This window comes from Alternaria triticimaculans (assembly GCF_023758025.1).
Source record: "Alternaria triticimaculans strain BMP 0046 chromosome Unknown scaffold_5, whole genome shotgun sequence".
Classification (NCBI taxonomy): Eukaryota; Fungi; Ascomycota; class Dothideomycetes; order Pleosporales; family Pleosporaceae; genus Alternaria; species Alternaria triticimaculans.
In genome coordinates this window covers 24,588-38,582 of record NW_026055962.1, presented here as the reverse complement: position 1 = coordinate 38,582, position 13,995 = coordinate 24,588, and the positions used below count along the sequence as shown (strand labels likewise).

General features: G+C 52.6%; 5 protein-coding genes across 5 annotated transcripts; 3 read left to right on the top strand and 2 right to left on the bottom strand.

Annotated features, from left to right (window-relative positions):
* Positions 1-491: 491 nt before the first annotated feature.
* Positions 492-2,412, top strand: J4E78_004329 (uncharacterized protein; the record flags this gene model as incomplete). The annotated part of the gene is made up of 4 exons (XM_049364958.1): positions 492-536; positions 827-1,161; positions 1,285-2,290; positions 2,395-2,412. The coding sequence occupies 4 exons, from the start codon at positions 492-494 to the stop codon at positions 2,410-2,412; spliced, it is 1,404 nt and encodes a 467-aa protein (XP_049222759.1).
* Positions 2,413-2,841: 429 nt separating this feature from the next.
* J4E78_004328 (uncharacterized protein) lies at positions 2,842-3,851 on the bottom strand (the record flags this gene model as incomplete). The annotated part of the gene is made up of 2 exons (XM_049364957.1): positions 2,842-3,674; positions 3,761-3,851. The coding sequence occupies 2 exons, from the start codon at positions 3,849-3,851 to the stop codon at positions 2,842-2,844; spliced, it is 924 nt and encodes a 307-aa protein (XP_049222758.1).
* Positions 3,852-4,703: 852 nt separating this feature from the next.
* J4E78_004327 (uncharacterized protein) lies at positions 4,704-6,371 on the top strand (the record flags this gene model as incomplete). Its single annotated transcript, XM_049364956.1, has 1 exon — positions 4,704-6,371. The coding sequence occupies one exon, from the start codon at positions 4,704-4,706 to the stop codon at positions 6,369-6,371; it is 1,668 nt and encodes a 555-aa protein (XP_049222757.1).
* Positions 6,372-7,887: 1,516 nt separating this feature from the next.
* Positions 7,888-8,502, top strand: J4E78_004326 (uncharacterized protein; the record flags this gene model as incomplete). The annotated part of the gene is made up of 1 exon (XM_049364955.1): positions 7,888-8,502. One exon carries the CDS (start codon positions 7,888-7,890, stop codon positions 8,500-8,502), a length of 615 nt encoding a protein of 204 aa, XP_049222756.1.
* Positions 8,503-9,535: 1,033 nt separating this feature from the next.
* On the bottom strand, positions 9,536-13,289 carry J4E78_004325 (uncharacterized protein; the record flags this gene model as incomplete). The annotated part of the gene is made up of 2 exons (XM_049364954.1): positions 9,536-9,762; positions 9,815-13,289. The coding sequence occupies 2 exons, from the start codon at positions 13,287-13,289 to the stop codon at positions 9,536-9,538; spliced, it is 3,702 nt and encodes a 1,233-aa protein (XP_049222755.1).
* Between the last annotated feature and the right edge of the window lie 706 nt (positions 13,290-13,995).

Genomic DNA, 13,995 nt, shown 5'->3' with positions numbered 1-13,995 from the left:
TGGTGAGGCTCAACTAGATTGACTGCATGAAATGTCGAAGTTCGCTGTATAATGAGGGCATTATTGAGCTCAGCTGACTTAGAGAAGTGTGAAGGTACGACTCATGACCGGAGTCACCGAGGTGTACGCGTTACTTCAAAATCGGCTTGCAGTGTGGCACAGCATTCAAACTTCAAAGCAGACTGGACGGAAGATGCATGGGTGAGTATTCACATCTTACACAGAATCCGTACCAGGGCATCTGAGCTGTCCTTCCCACGAGATCCCATGTCAGAGTACGGCACGGTACTGGAACGCTTGCGCCAATCCACTGTCATCCCCGTATATACAAGGCCTTTGTTAAGGGAATGTACCCGGTCAGCAGTAGAGTGGCGTTCATGTTCCCTTCGATTCGGCAACGATTGCTCCTTCAGTGTGCCAAATAATACATGAGTGGAAGTTATTTTGGGCACTGCAGATCTAATGATGAAGACAGCCTCAAACCACGGTTCATGGCCCCCCACCAACGCGCCTACACACCACCTCGCTACAATCGGGTTGGACTGATGTTGGAACGCTTTGGTTGGATGATATTGGAATACAAAAGAGATATCAATGAAGGTCGAACTGGAAAACGCATTCTCACAGCTCAGTCTTCGTCCAGTGTACGGAGAACTGCAAGATGGCGAGATTCTCCATTGTTTTCCTCTTACTCGGAACCCTACGTTGCTGTTTGGCATCACCTCACCAGCATTTCGCCCGAGGCACTACCGCTCTGATACCAAGCGCAACTTCAGCATCGCCGACTTCAACCCCACCTTCATCTCCGGCAACTGACCAAAGGCAGCACTCCAAGCATGTCAACGACTTCTATAGACTCTACGGTTGGCTCAAGCCTGGGGCGTCCGTATCAGACAGCGAGCTTCCGGGAGCCATACGAAAGATACAAAAGAAGCTCAAAGAGCCTGTCACTGGGGCTTTCAGCGATAAGATGATGGACATGATGAGCGGGCCGCGTTGTGGCACGGAACAACCGTACAATGCGACAGATGTAGAGGACGCCTCGGATGTTGAGCGACGATACGTACTCTGGGGCCCGAAGTGGGCGAAGACGACGTTGACATGGCGCTTCGACAGTTACACGAATGATCTGTCTACAGCGCGCCAGCAAAGCACGATCAGGTAAGTTAAGCTTTTACATCTCGGGTGTGTGGTATTCTGTAGGCTATGGTGTGGACCTTCTTCAGGTCAATTTCTACGATTTCGTCTTCCAGTCCAATAACCCTGGTTGCTAATGCTGTACAGTACCGCTTTTGCCCAATGGATGAACTACATACCCCTCAACATCGTACAAGCAGCCTCGAACGCTAGAGCTGACATCAACATCCGCTTTTCTCCCCTCGGTCGAGACGATACGCGTTACGGTTTTACGTCCATGGTCTCTGATGGCACCTCCATGTCGTCTGGTAACATCAATGTAACCTTCAATGACGATTACCAGTGGACAGATGACCGCCTTTTCGGGTATACAGCTGTTCATGAGATCGGTCACGCTCTCGGGATGAGCCACAGTGGCGTCGAGGCGGCCATCATGTTCGCCTACTACGATGGTAGCATACGCCCTATGCATCCTGACGACAAGATGGGTATACACAGCATCTATGGCTGGAAGAGCCCGACTTGGAATCGTATCGATTCAGGCTCAGCAGTTACAAGCATGATACAAGTCACGTCCAACACGGCTACCGCTTCGGCCAATGACGGTCTCTACCAAATGCGTTCCTCGGGGCAAATTCTTCGCTACTCCAATGGTGTATGGGTGGTCGTAGACAACAACAAGGACACAGCTCAGATCACCGGTGCAAATGGAAACCTCTACCAACGACACTACGACGGGGGTACCTTTCGCTGGACAGGTAGCGCATCTAACTGGCAAGCTCTCAGCAATACCGACTCGAATGTGGTCGAAATTGTCGCTGCAGCCGATCAACTGTACTCGCGGCGCAAAGATGGATGGGTGGCTCGGCTCTCTGGTAGTTCCTGGCTCAGCATCGAACAGCCCTCGGCTCCAGGCTCTAGGCAAATAGCTGTCACCGACGACAAAACACTTTGGAATCTCCTCACGAACGGATACCTTGTTCGCTCCCTGTGGCCTCACAACTCAGGCCAATGGGCCATCGTTGATGACAACGCGAAGAATATCGCCATCGCAGTTGGCGGCAACGAATTCTACAAATTGCAGAGCGATGGCTTAGTAGTGTGGTTGAACACGGCTGGTCCTAGTTGGAAGACTATTGAGAAAGCTGGAAGTGTGGGTATATATGCTGTGGGGGGCTTATTGTATAGTAGACATGGCGATGGAAGTTTATGGAGATATACTGGCACTCCGGAAGTGTGGGAGATGATAGACAATAGGAGTGGAATGGCCGTTAGTATTGTGGGTGATCGGGCGGGAGGGGTTTGGGGGTTGTCTAGTACGAGTGAGATCTGGACGTTGGTTTCGTGAGCTTCGTTGTATCGACCCATGGTCTTGCCTAGCACGTAGGTGTTTACTACATGTTTTATTGCTTGGAATCTAAAGTGTAGTCCCCGAATTCTACACAGCTTTCTCAAACCAGACTTTCTGTCGCTATTTCAGCCGGCAAATAATAGCATCGTGTTGCTAGCATTAAGTATAGGGTACAATGTCTCTTTTCAACTTCGATAGGGGAGTAGGTTACAGCGGCAGATGGTGCGATGTCAACGCAAAAGGAGCATGGGCAAACGGACATACTGGATCAATATAGCGCTTGCTAACCAGATCATCTCTCGTATCCCATTTATTTGTTGTCGTCCATGGGCTTCACCACGGCTAATGAACGATCAGACAAATAGACCAGCCTCTACAGGCGCAAACTTGACCTGATCAGCCTGAATCTCCTCCAACAAATCATTGCCTGGGTACTCATCCAGATCCAAATCCACATACCCCCTCTCCGCCCATTTCCTCGCAGAAACAAAGAGCGATCGCCCGTTGACACTCGCATCACTCAGAATCCTCAACAAACACTGCCCCGCATCTTCCGTCGTGGCGAACTGCACCCCCGCCTTCTCCACGGCATCAAAATCTTCGTGAGACAGGATGCCCGTGCGCACGTACCACGGCGAAATCATGTTGATGCGAGACCCGTAGTAGTACGCCGTCCGACGCAGCGAATGCATGATGCCGCGCATCGCATACTTTGACGCGCTATACTGGGGCCCTCGCGGACAGTCTAGGTAAGCCGCTCCAGAGCCGATGAGGACGAGACAGGTATCTGTTTGGGAGGGGGAGGGGGAAGTGCCGTTTTGGGTCATGAAGTAGTGGGATGCGAGTTTGGTGGTGTAGAGCGCACCGTTGAGGTTTACGGAGATTATGTCGAGGTTGGGCTTTTGTGGGGATTGGGAGGGACCATCGAATGTGAAGACGTCGTCTGCGTGAATGATGCCGGCGTTGGCGACTACGTAGTCGATTTTGCCGGTGGTGGATAGGGAGGTGGCTTCGCTGAAGAGGCGGACTTGGTCGTCCCAGTTTGTTACGTCGCAGTGTACGAAGCGGCAGTCTTTGAGCGAGGAAGCGAGCTGTTGTCCGCGGTGGACATCGCGGTCTCCGAAACACACCTTCACGCCTGCGTTGACCAGTGCTCGGACGTATGCTTCCCCAAGACCACTGCCGCCTGCCAATGAGGTTAGCTGGCTTTTCAACGAATGTAGCAGTTACTAATGCTGCAACTATGGTGTTTGGAGTAAAGACTGTGCATACCTCCAGTTACTACAGCAGTCTTTCCTGCTAGATGGCTGACATCGAAGTCAATCGTGCAATCGACAGGTCTCGTGGGAGTGGAGCCAGGCATGGTGATCAGCAGTTTGGAAGATGTTGATGAGAGTGACAGAGTGAATGGATGATAGATCGAGGACCGATGACGTCCTTTTATAGCTCAGGTTCCGTTCTTTGGCATCAACCAGTGTACATAGATTTCATCCAAATGGGGTCAGTTGCCCACCCAGGTAAGCAGGAGCCATGGAGTTAAGGAGCGGTTATGTGCACGCAGCTGACAGACACCAGTGCAAGCAGGCTTTGGCCGCTACTCGATCTCATAGTCTGGAGTTAGTTGACCATGCATTTGAGGTCGGATGTGAGGTGACCAGATAAATGAGGTCGAGATGGTACCTGTGTCGCGATGGGGACAAGACGCTAATGCAGCCTGCTGACACGCTGGGTAAACACCGAATACATACAGCCCGATCGCTCTTCAAGCCTTGTCGTCATAGCATAGTGGACTTGGTATGCTTCTCCGTGCGACTAATGTAAGAGAGATAATTCATTGTTGGCTGATAGCGCAGTGTGGCACACAAAAGCGGCCCTGGCCAGGGCCGAAGATGCCCGATCCCCGCGTGGCTAGCGCCTCTAACTGTAACCTGTGCATCAAAGCGCGTAGTTCCTACTCTTCCTCGACTTCATATCTTCAGTATCTAACGCGGTTTCCACAAACAGACGTTCTACTCAACATCTCCGAAATCGTGTGTCCAAGACGCTGCCGTTCCCATTGCCGAGGTTCAGCCCCACATCTCCCCACACTATGTCAGCGGTCTGGGGTGCTACGCGGGGAGGCTGGCGAGCGCGGGTGCATGACGATATGTAGTTCGGGTGCCATTTTGTATCCTCATCAAAAGTCTTGGAAGGTAACGCGTACGTGAAACGAACAATGTCGATCGATGAGAATACCCTCCAGCACCCCACACTACAGCGGACCTTACGCGGTACATCAACAACATCAACAACTCAGTTTCGCAATCTCAAGTACGCATCGATACCGGCACGATACAAGGATTCGATTCCAGACGACAGGCTTGAAGTTGGTGAGGACGGAATTTTCGACGCTACGCAATTCGGTCCATCATGTCCACAATTGCGCGGAGCTCAAGCATGGGACCTGACTTTGGTCGGAAATGCCGTCTTGCCTTGCAGCCCTGGTCAGGGCGATACAGAGAGAATGGATGAGTTCGACTGCCTGAACGTAATCGTCACGGTGCCCAAGGATATCCCGAGCGATGCAAAGAGTGGAGGACGAGGTCTTCCAGTGTTCGTGTGGGTACATGGTGGAGGTCTCAGCATCGGAGCAAACAGTTGGCCACAGTATGATCTACTTCGATTTGTCCAGCGAGGTGTAGAAACCGGTAAACCCTTCATTGGTGTTTCAATGGCATACCGAGTCAACGTATTTGGTTTCCTGGCCAGCGATGAGATTGGTGCAGCCGGTAACATGGGCTATAAAGATCAGGTGCTAGCTTTCCGATGGGTCAAGAAGCATATTGCGGGTTTTGGAGGCGATCCGAACAACATCACGACTGCAGGCGAGTCGGCAGGAGCGATTTCGTTATCAACGCTCCTCTGCGCGAACGTTGGGGACGAGGGACTCTTTGAGCGTGTTGTCATCATGAGTGGCGAGGCATCTTTACGCAAGTGGAGGAACAAATGGTGGCACCACAAGATGTGCGAAAATCAGTCTACCTATCTGAAAATCGATAGCAACGATGTCGAGAGCAGAAGAAGGGTTTTATTAGACACCGATGCAGAAGAGTTGGCTCAGAGATTACCTTTAGCACAACATTTCGCCGCAACAGTGGACGGCCAATTCTTCACACAAGAAGTCACGATCGAGTCGATAATGGATGGGTCAAGCGCCATACACAAGCCATCATGGTGCAGGGAGTTTGTGATAGGCGACACGGAGCACGATGCCCTCATTCTGAAAGGCCGACTCCTCGACCAGCCCAACAGTTTCGGGCGTCTTCTTAAAGCGTGCGAAACGCACCTTTCTCCACTCGAGACCCTTGGGCTCCTACAGATCTATCGTCTCGATGGCAACGTATCAAAGGAAGTTCAGGGAGAGCGCTTGCTAGTACTCGCATCTGAACTCCGCTTCTATCTACCAGCGCTAGCAGCATATCGGGGGTGGAAAGCTCTCTCACCACCAAGACCAGCCTCACGATATCACTTCCACGTCCCCAACCCAATAGATGGACCTTTCAAGGGCCTTGCAGCCCACGAGCTCGATGTTGCATATCTCTTGCAGAATTTTGACCCTTACTTCAGTGATGGCGACAGGAGGATAGCACGAGCTATGCAAGACCAGTTCATCCGATATATCCACGGCGAAGGGTGGGTTGAGGATGGCAAGATGTTGGTGTTTGACAAAGACGGTACGACGGTGGTCGATGATGAGAGGTATGATGAAATGTATCGAAAGAGAAGAGGAAGTCTACTGGAGAAGATTGGAATGGAAAAGTTATGGCGTGTTGCCGAGATGTGGCAGGGTGTGCGACAGGAAGAAGAAGAATACGCTAATTTCTCGGGCGACTCGAAGCTATGAGGGATATGTATATCATCACTTCTAGCTACTTTTTGGGGTTTCTTATGACCTGTTCAACGCAAAGCCATACTTTGTTCCCATCAAGACAGTCGTGGCACTACGATAATACCTCGCCGATGAGTCACTCAAAACCTCCAGAGTTCATAATGTCCTCTTTCAGATAATCGCAGATACAAGAGCACTAAGACTACCATTCATTTTATACAATTGCGTCAAAGCTTGGGCGCTGCTTCCTCCTTTACGAAGCGGGACCCACGTGTCGCCTACCACCTGGGCAGCCACTTTGGTACCCGCACGTGCTGCTTCGCTAAAACTCGCAAGTAAAAGTTAGGCAACCATGTGCCCACATCACCACTACATAATCTCATAAAGAAGTTGCTGACTACAGTTCTCCACACAGCCCTCCACTCACAACTGTTCCACTACCTTATCACTGGAAATGCAACTCAGAAACGGGAAAGAGTTTGCTCTAGCGGAACGTCTCTCTCATAAGACGGCGGATGCTAGGTAGGTCAACACAAAGTTACTTTTCCTACCACCCTATACAAGGGAAAAACTAATCACCTAGGTGCCTACGTTAACGTTAGGTTACCTACTTTGCAAGGTTATAAGTTAATATAGTCTGCAAACCTGTTTAGTTTTTTTTTTGTATAAAGTGCACTATTGTTACCACAGACTAACGCCACCATCATAGAGCTCTCCAAAACCAGTACAAGTCACCACTGCTTCGTCTCCCTGGAGAAATACGGAATGCCGTTTACGAGTATACCCTCTGCGACCATCACATTGATCTAAAGCCATCACGAGGGACAGGCATCACAGTCAGAACGTCGGAAGGGAAACAGATTCCCAAAGCACGTCTCTTCGCACTCAGCCAGACCTGCCGACAAACACACTCAGAGTCCGCGGGCATGCTTTTCAGCCTCAATCATTTCATCGGCCTCTGTCAATCCAGGTATCACACCTCACAGACTTCTACGTTGCTCTCGCAGGACCAGTGCAACGCTATACAAAGTATAGTGATTTCGGCGTGTTGCTTTGGACACTTTAGCAGCGGATCAGTTGCGACTGTCGCACCACTTCCTGAGGTTCAACAGATCACCGTGATGTCTAATTATCTGAGAGACTTCCAAGTAACGGAAGAGATCACGGAGAGGGTGAAGAAGGTAGTGACTGAGATCTTTGGGCAAGGAATGGAAGTTGCGGTGGTGAACTCGACGACGATGTTCGAGAAAAAGACGAAGGCGACAGATGCTCAGTAGAAACTAGGCGCAAATATTAAGGTCAATGATAACCTAATCGAGACTCAGCAATTTGACCTATTCACTCCAATTGTGCATAGCAACGTGACCTTGCCTATTTGGGATTAGCCTTCCACCGTTTGTAAGTCACAACTCATCCTTCGAGATCCGCGGTGTTTCGCACAGGGGATCCCACATCCGAGTCAAATCATCCCATGAATATATCGCTACTCCCTCCGTTGTCACCCACCACTAAGCAACGCCCTTCATTCGCAATGTCAAGCCCAGAAGAAGTCCCCTTCTACTCAGCCGCGAATTGGCGGAGACGAACAAACATATACAACGTAAACACTCAATTCACAACCCAGAACCCACAACTCACAGCCATGACGTCCGCTTCATCTGATCTAACCCCCAACCCCCAGCAGCCCACCCTCTTCGGCGACGGCCTCCCAACCAAGCGTCCCAAAGCGACCTCCCCACCCTGGGCACCATGGATCGATCCCGGCCGCGAAGTCCTCTCCGAGGCCGAATCCCGATGGTCGCTCTACCTGTATTACGAGTTCGACCGAAAGACACTGTTCTTCGAACAAGTGCCTGTCCCAAACAACAGCGCCGTCACAACAGACGCGTCGCAATGGCCGTGGCCAGCCAAGTTCTTCGACGACACAGCCAACCAGATCACTGAGCGGAACGCAAAGGAGTCGGCGCTTCTTCGTCTGCCGAAAGAGTTGAGGTGGGTGATATATCAGTATGTGATTGCGGATAGTGATGGGACAATTGGCAACATTACTCCTGCTGGAATCGTTTCACATGCGAGGGCAAGGTTTCCGTTACTGCGAGTTTGTCGACAGGTGTATGCTGAGAGGGGGTTTATCCCCACGTCTTGAAGGCATGTCCAGTCTTATCAATCTGGAGTTGCCGCATACCGAGGTAGCTTGGAGCTGGGTATTCCGGTATACCTACGGGTGGCGGATACTGAGGTAGTCTATAAGGCTACTAGCTAGCGCAGGATTGTAACGCGCTCCGAAGGTAGAGGTGGTCTGGATCACTGCGGGTAAGACAAGGCAGTGAGAGCTCTTTTGAAACCTCTCAAGGAAGCGGAGCTGTTGTAGTATTTCGTCGCCATCAGGTAGACTTGTTGTGTGTAGCTAGACATGAATGAACGAAGCTCAAGGCAAGGTGAACATGTCTAGAGTATGAGTATATTATAGCATCGGGATGCGTACATCCCCAGACGACTACAAGTTTTGTCCATATACACCGGTTTCCCGTCCCCTTCCCCATCAACCCAGTTCTCCTGGTGCGTGCACTAGCACACACCCACCGTCTTTCCTTCCGCCACTACCGCCGCCCTGATTACGATTTCAATCCCATTGAAGAAGTACACATTACAGCTCCGCATCTCTCCAACGCGCCCTTCACGCTCGCCAAGACATAAAGAAAAGAAAAGCGTTCGTTCGTGAACTCTTCCATGGAAGTATTCAAAGGAAACACCAATGCAAGAGGAAGTGTAGAAGAAAGAAAAAAGCAATGGAAATAATGGTGGGCTGCGCTAGCCGCGTGGTATCAAATCAATCCTGGTCCAACTTTAAATATATCAATCAGCCCACTAGGCTTTCGTCGTCGTCTTGATGAAATCGGAAATACGAAACATGGCCGGTAGCAAGTCCGCCATTGAATAGTCCTGGCTGTCGCCTGTCTCATTCGATTGTACAGTTTCCCCAAGTGGTGTCGACGCGGCTACAGGGCCACTATCAGGGACTGGAGTCTCTCCATCATCAGTCGAGGGGGCTATAATGCGAATTTCAGGGACTTGCATCACCCTGTCATCAGTCGTGACAGCTACAGGGCCACTGGATGTGTCTTGTGGAGCAACGCTATCGCTATCGGCTGTCAAAATCGCAGGGGTGGCAGAACCGCCTAGATTGCTGGGGCTCGAGGTCCCGAGAACGTTCCGAACAGCTGCTCCGGCGGCAGACGTCCTACGTTGCCTAACCGATCAGGGTAAGACGTCGGGGCAGGGGAATAGCCCTGTTGCTTTTTGCGGAACCATTCGATAACGATACCGATAACGACGAGGAGGAAGGTGAGGACGAGAGCGATGGCGAGACCAATGAGAACAATGGCCCATAGCGCGAGATGCTTGTCTGAAAGTCGTTAGCATACAGACCGAGATTGGAAATGGTTTCTGCGACTTACTTGACTGTCTGAAGAATGAGTTGGGGTTCTCTACAAAGACGGAGGACAGGCCTCCAGTTTGTGTCGAACCGTCTTGGCCCTTGGTAGCAAGGAGGAAGGGAGTGAGTGTAGTGCCGTTGAAAAGCGCGGCAGATGCTGTTTTACCCGCAAACGAAGTAATGTTGAGCTGGCCCATAAGAAGGAGATCTTGATTGCGGTCGATGATATCGGATTCGCCATGGTCTTCGGACAGAGAAAGGACCTGAATTCCACGAATTTCGGTCGAGCTACCGAACATGGCCCCGTCGGCAGGCACCCACTTGGTACCGTCAAATCGCTGCAGGAACGCAGTGCCATCGCTTGCTGTACCAGCGGCCCAGAATTGGTCTCCGTTACGGTTAGCAATGGTCAGAGCAGTGACCGGACCAGGAAGGTCGTTGGCACCGGGAACGACTGCGAATTGTCTGCTTGATGAGTCGTAGGTCAGGATCTTGGTCTGGTTGGTGCCAGAAGTGAGGTTGCCCGCAATGAGCAGACTGTTGTCGCTAACCCATGTGAGCGACGAGACGTCACCGGAAAGGCCATTGCCTGGTGCAGTCCACTGACTACGCTCGGTATTCCAGATGCACACCGCAGCACAGCTCAAGGCGCCAGCGGACTGGAACTGACCTGCGACGAAGATGTCCTTGGACTTCGGTCGTGGAGCGATGGCGTTAACTGTAACGTTCACACCCTGTAGCGGTGGGGGCTGGGCCTTCGTGAACGAATTGCTGTTTAGGTCGTAGGCGACAACACCAGCAACACGATTGTTGTTAAGCTGTCCGCTGATCATGCCACCGGCATACAAGACATTGTCCAAGACAGCGACAGCCGCAAAGGTGGAGTTGGCATCCAGCTCGTCGTCAAAGCCGGTTACCTTGTCAGAGTCGTTACCATCAATGATGAGGAGGTTGGTGATGTTGCGATCCTCTGCGCCCTTGGTTGCGAAGTGTCCAGCGAGGATCGTCTTGTTCATGCCGTTTTCCTTGTAGAAAGTACCAGTACGGACTCCAGTGGTGTTGAGGTTTTGTCCTTGAACGATGGCTCGCTTACGAGAAGGGGTCTGTTGCTGCTGTTGCGCTTGGATCTTGATGGGGAAAGCACTGAGTGACAGTTCATCTCCACTTTCGAGCTCAGCAGTACCGCTCGCGAGAAGAGCACCAGATGATACCGATCCGCCATACCAGCGTTCACCTCCGGGCACATCAGCGAAAGTCATCAGTCTGCCGGACATGGCTAGAGAGTAGAAGTCCAGGTTGTGCAGCCAGTTGCCACGAGATGGCACCCAGACTGCAAAGTCATTAACGCTGGTGCTGGGGTTGTTACCAAAGGCGTTGACCCGGCTGAAGAATCCGCTAACAGCGAGCACGTCTTCGGGAGTATTAGCCGTGATGTTGAGCGAGAACGGTACCAAGTACAGGACGACACCATCTACACCGGCACCAAGGGGTTGCCACTGGTTGTTGTTCAAGGTAGCCACTCCGCCAAGGCCTGCTACGTTGTTCTCCGCCGTGTTGGTGAAGTTACCACCGACGTACAGCGTACTAGCGTTGTAGAACATAGTCATGACCTGGTTGTTGAGTCCTTTGCCGGGAAGTGCGCTGGGTTCTCCCTCTCCCTGTCGAACTTCGAAAATGTTGTTGCGGTCGTCGCTGCTGTTGAAGGATCCGCCGACATACAGTGTCTGATCACCTGTTGTGACAGTGGTAACGAAAGCCTTCTCCCTAGGAATGAGGCTGGCTCCGGCGGCGGTGATGACCGACTTGGTAAAGTCGTCCGCGTCGACGGTCTCACCAGGCTTGTACTCGAAGAGACCGTTCAAGTTACCTGACGTAGCCTTCAGAAGCGTGAAGCGCACCCTCTGTGCAACGACAGTCAAGGGGCCAGGGCCTTGTCCGCTTGCAGGTCGAAGGATGACTTGTGGACGGGAGCCATCGGTGACATCGATGAAGCCGTTGTAAACCTCGTCGTACTTGTCAAAGTTGTTGGTCTGCCAAAGCTCAACGCTGTTGGGCTCGCCGCCCAATTGTGCTGTGACGTTGACCCGACCGCGGGTGCCGCAAGTACCATCGCCCTGGCATCCAGGCGTGTAAATGGTGACAGAGTAGTTGCCAGACTGTTTGATGTCGGGCAGGAAGGTGACGCTGGTCGACTCAGTGTCGATGGGTGTGCCCTGCAGAGATGTGGTGAGATACCTGGAGGAGCTGTCGTGTGACGGAGAGACCTGCCAAGAGCCGGTAGAGGTTGCTTCTGACCCTGACGTGGTTGAACCACAGTTCTTGGGCTCGTTGAAGTCGTTGACTGCATAGGAGTACATGGCGTCCTGGAACAGCTGGATACCGTTAAGACCACCACCCTGACCGTACCATTCCGAGACGTCGATCCTGAAAGCGTTCATACCAACGACGTTGACGAAGGAGAAGTCCTGCGCAGTGGTGTTGCCCTCGGGCAGGGGGCATGTGGCGTCGCAAAAGCGCTTTTGTCCGGTTCCGGGGTCAGTGAAGGTCAGGTTCAAGATACCGCCGTCTGGAAGTGCAGTGAAGCGGAAAGTCTTGCTACCACGGCCCTCGAAGTCCGTGTTGTAGAGCTTCATGCTTGTTGGCTCGAAACCGAAGCCAAAGTCGGCCTTCCAGAATCCGGGCGATCGATCGGCGAGCAGCCATGTCGAGCCGGCGCCTTGCGTGGAAAAGTCGGCTTTGCATGCGATGTTCTTGGGGTCTGAGAGGCCGTTCTGGCCGGAGCTTGTCTGGGCGGTTATGTCTGCGGTAGCGATGGGGATGACCTGCGTGTTGTTTTCGCTCGACACAATCGACGCATTGCCTCCTCCGAGACCGTTGAACTCTCCTCCAAAAATGATGTTGTCGTTGGACCGGATGATGGAGTGGATGGGGCCATTGAAGCCATTGAACGATAGGTCTTCCCAGCCGTTCTTCCATACTAGAGCGTTGGACGAGTTCGCACCTTCTAGACTTCCTCCCACGTAGACCTGACCGCCATCTCTATCACAGTAGAGCGCGTTGACCGATCCAGTAAGTCCTTCGAGTGGAGTGACATTGCCGTTGTTGGGGTCGAGCAGCGCGATGCCTCCAGGTGTGCGAAGATCGCCAACACTAGTAAAGTTGCCTGCGAACACGACTCGTTCCGCGCCATTGACCTGGAGCGCGCACATGGCCTTAATGTCGGCATCTGTGGTGTTGATCGTCGCAAAGACGCCGTTGGGGTAGCGTGCAAGGAGGGCTCCTCCAGTAGCGGGAGTATTTTGATTTTGGCCTTCGTACTGGTAAAGCGATATCGAATCGAAATCTCCAGCGAAGGCTATCCGGCCTAAATCGTCGAGGTTGAGGTTGGGGTTTGGGACGGGTTTGAAATTATAGGCCGTGGCTTGCGAAGCCACGAGCAGCGAAAGGGTGAGCTTGCCGGCCGCCGTGCGCAGAAGGGCAGCGAATGACTCCTTCATGGCAGCGGTGGGTAGCGAGGTCGATGGGAAGAATAGTGTTGGGGGTGCGAGTGTCGGAGGCGACTGTTATGAAGAAGGGATGGCCACGTTAGGCATGGGAGCGGGTGTCGGTGGGCGGGGAGGCAGGTGCGGTTTGCTCAGGGTCGTCGCGATCGCTGGATCCGGTAGGCTGGTTCCAGTGAAGCTGTCAATTAGCCTCGCAAGGGCGCGCAATGGTCTCCGGAATCGATTATGGACGGCAGGAACGAGGAGGGCGAGAGTCGGTCGCTCTTGCGATGCAGGCGTTCGCGGATGAGGAAGTGCCGGAGGAGCGTTGCTTGGCGCACGGTGAATGTGACGGTGATGGTACGGGGGGGTGTATTAGGTGCAGGTTGCTGCTGTGGTGCTGTCTTTGCTGGTTGGTTTCCTGAAACGAATGACTGAGGTGAGGGTTGCGCGTGCTTGAAGGTGTCTGGGAGCCGGCTTCCCGTGTGGCACTGCTTTTTGGGAGAGTTGTCAGAAGAGCCGTCAATCGCGTCGAAGGGAAGGGGCGCCCGGGGCTGGAGCTTGTGCGCTGATGAGAGGCCGCCAAGTGCTGGCGTGATTGGCAGCCCGTGTGCATTAGTGGGTCCTAAGATTGAGCCTGCAGTAGCGTGCATGTGCGAACCGCGACGATTGAATATCGATTCGGTGCGACAAACACGTTCAAATTCAAGCTTGCAGGGTC